Below are 1,360 nucleotides of genomic sequence, written 5' to 3' on the forward strand. Positions count from 1 at the left end.
CTGTTAGCCCAGAGGGAAGCCTGAGAAGACCAGGTCATCTGGATAGAGCAGCAACAGGTAGTTGAGCCCGCCCTGCACGCTCCAGCAGTAGAGTGGGCGGGAGGCAGAGTTACGTGAGGGAGCGCGGAGTGAGCCAGCCTGGGTCCGACTCCAGCATCCGGCTCAGGACCTAGCGGGGTCGGCCAGGGCCCCAAGCCGGCGTTACACCTCCTCTAAGGAGGATAGACCGCGTTCAAAGGGAAGGACCGAGCGAGGCGACATGGCCTCACCATTCCTGCCTGCGGGGGCCACCACAGGGGACAGCGGTGGAGAGCTGAGCTCAGGGGACGACTCTGGTGATTTGGAATCCCCCCACAGCCCGGAGACCGAGGAGTCCAGGAGCCTAGCAGAGCTGTTTGAGAAGGCTGCTTCGCACCTCCAGGGCCTGATTCAGGTGGCCAGCCGGGAGCAGCTCTTGTACCTGTATGCCAGGTACAAACAGGTAATGTGGCAAGCGAGAGATACGGGACCTCGAAAACCTGATAGCAGACACGTGTGGTTAACAGCTAGGTGTAATGACATTTGTGTACGTGTGTTTTGTTTTTTGATCATCTGCTTGGGATCAGCATTATTCTGAACGTGGAAAAGATCTATCTGCTATCCTAGGAATGATACTCATGTAGCTGGACACTCAGTGACAGTTCTTCTTTGTCTTCTCCAACTTACTCGGTAACCTTGCACTTCACCAGCCTCCAAACCTTTACAAAATGAGGATAAGATTTACCATTCATTTGCTCGTCCCAAAGGGCCATATGGAAGTAAATATGATAATATTAATATAATATTTTTAGATTGAGGAGAATAATATATTTGAAATATATTGAAACAAATAAGATACAGTACAGAAAAAAACAAAGCACAGTATTACCTCTTTTATTGTGATTTTTTAAAAACGCTAACTTCAGTTATGTTGTGAATATATTCCTGTCTGTTCAATACAATCATAAAAATTTTAGAGCTACTGAATACCAGATGAACTAATCCTTTTCTTTTACAGAAAAGGGAACTTGAAGCCCAAAGAGAGTAGGTGACTTGCCTTGGGTCATAAAGATATATCATTCAGAACTGGACTGTAGCTCCTGACTCTGAGGCTCCAAACTTTACTTGGAGATAGAAAAACATATGAGTTATTGATATAAGACATTTAATGTAACATTCAAAGAATCATTGATTGGGTAGTAGTAGGAGGAATAATCCACAAATACTTGTTCAGCATCTTTTATGTGCAACATGGGTGAGTGTTATGCCTACAGAGAATAGAAAGAAGCAAAAACATCTTGACACTTGCCCTTAAGAGGTTTTTTTTTTTTTTTTTTTTTTT

At 44.7% G+C, this 1,360-nt stretch overlaps 1 protein-coding gene across 1 annotated transcript in view; it reads left to right on the forward strand.

Annotated features, from left to right (window-relative positions):
• The first annotated feature begins 8 nt into the window (after positions 1-8).
• ACBD6 (acyl-CoA binding domain containing 6) overlaps positions 9-1,360 on the forward strand; it is a 214,038-nt gene continuing 212,686 nt past the window's right edge. Inside the window, exon 1 of the mRNA XM_003785668.2 lies at positions 9-481. Coding sequence (XP_003785716.1) covers positions 260-481 — 222 coding nt within the window. The 5' untranslated portion in view covers positions 9-259. The remainder of the gene's footprint in view (positions 482-1,360) is intronic.

The sequence above is a fragment of the Otolemur garnettii genome, unplaced genomic scaffold (genome assembly GCF_000181295.1).
Source record: "Otolemur garnettii isolate 467f Iridium unplaced genomic scaffold, OtoGar3 scaffold00016, whole genome shotgun sequence".
NCBI classification, from domain to species: domain Eukaryota; kingdom Metazoa; phylum Chordata; class Mammalia; order Primates; family Galagidae; genus Otolemur; species Otolemur garnettii.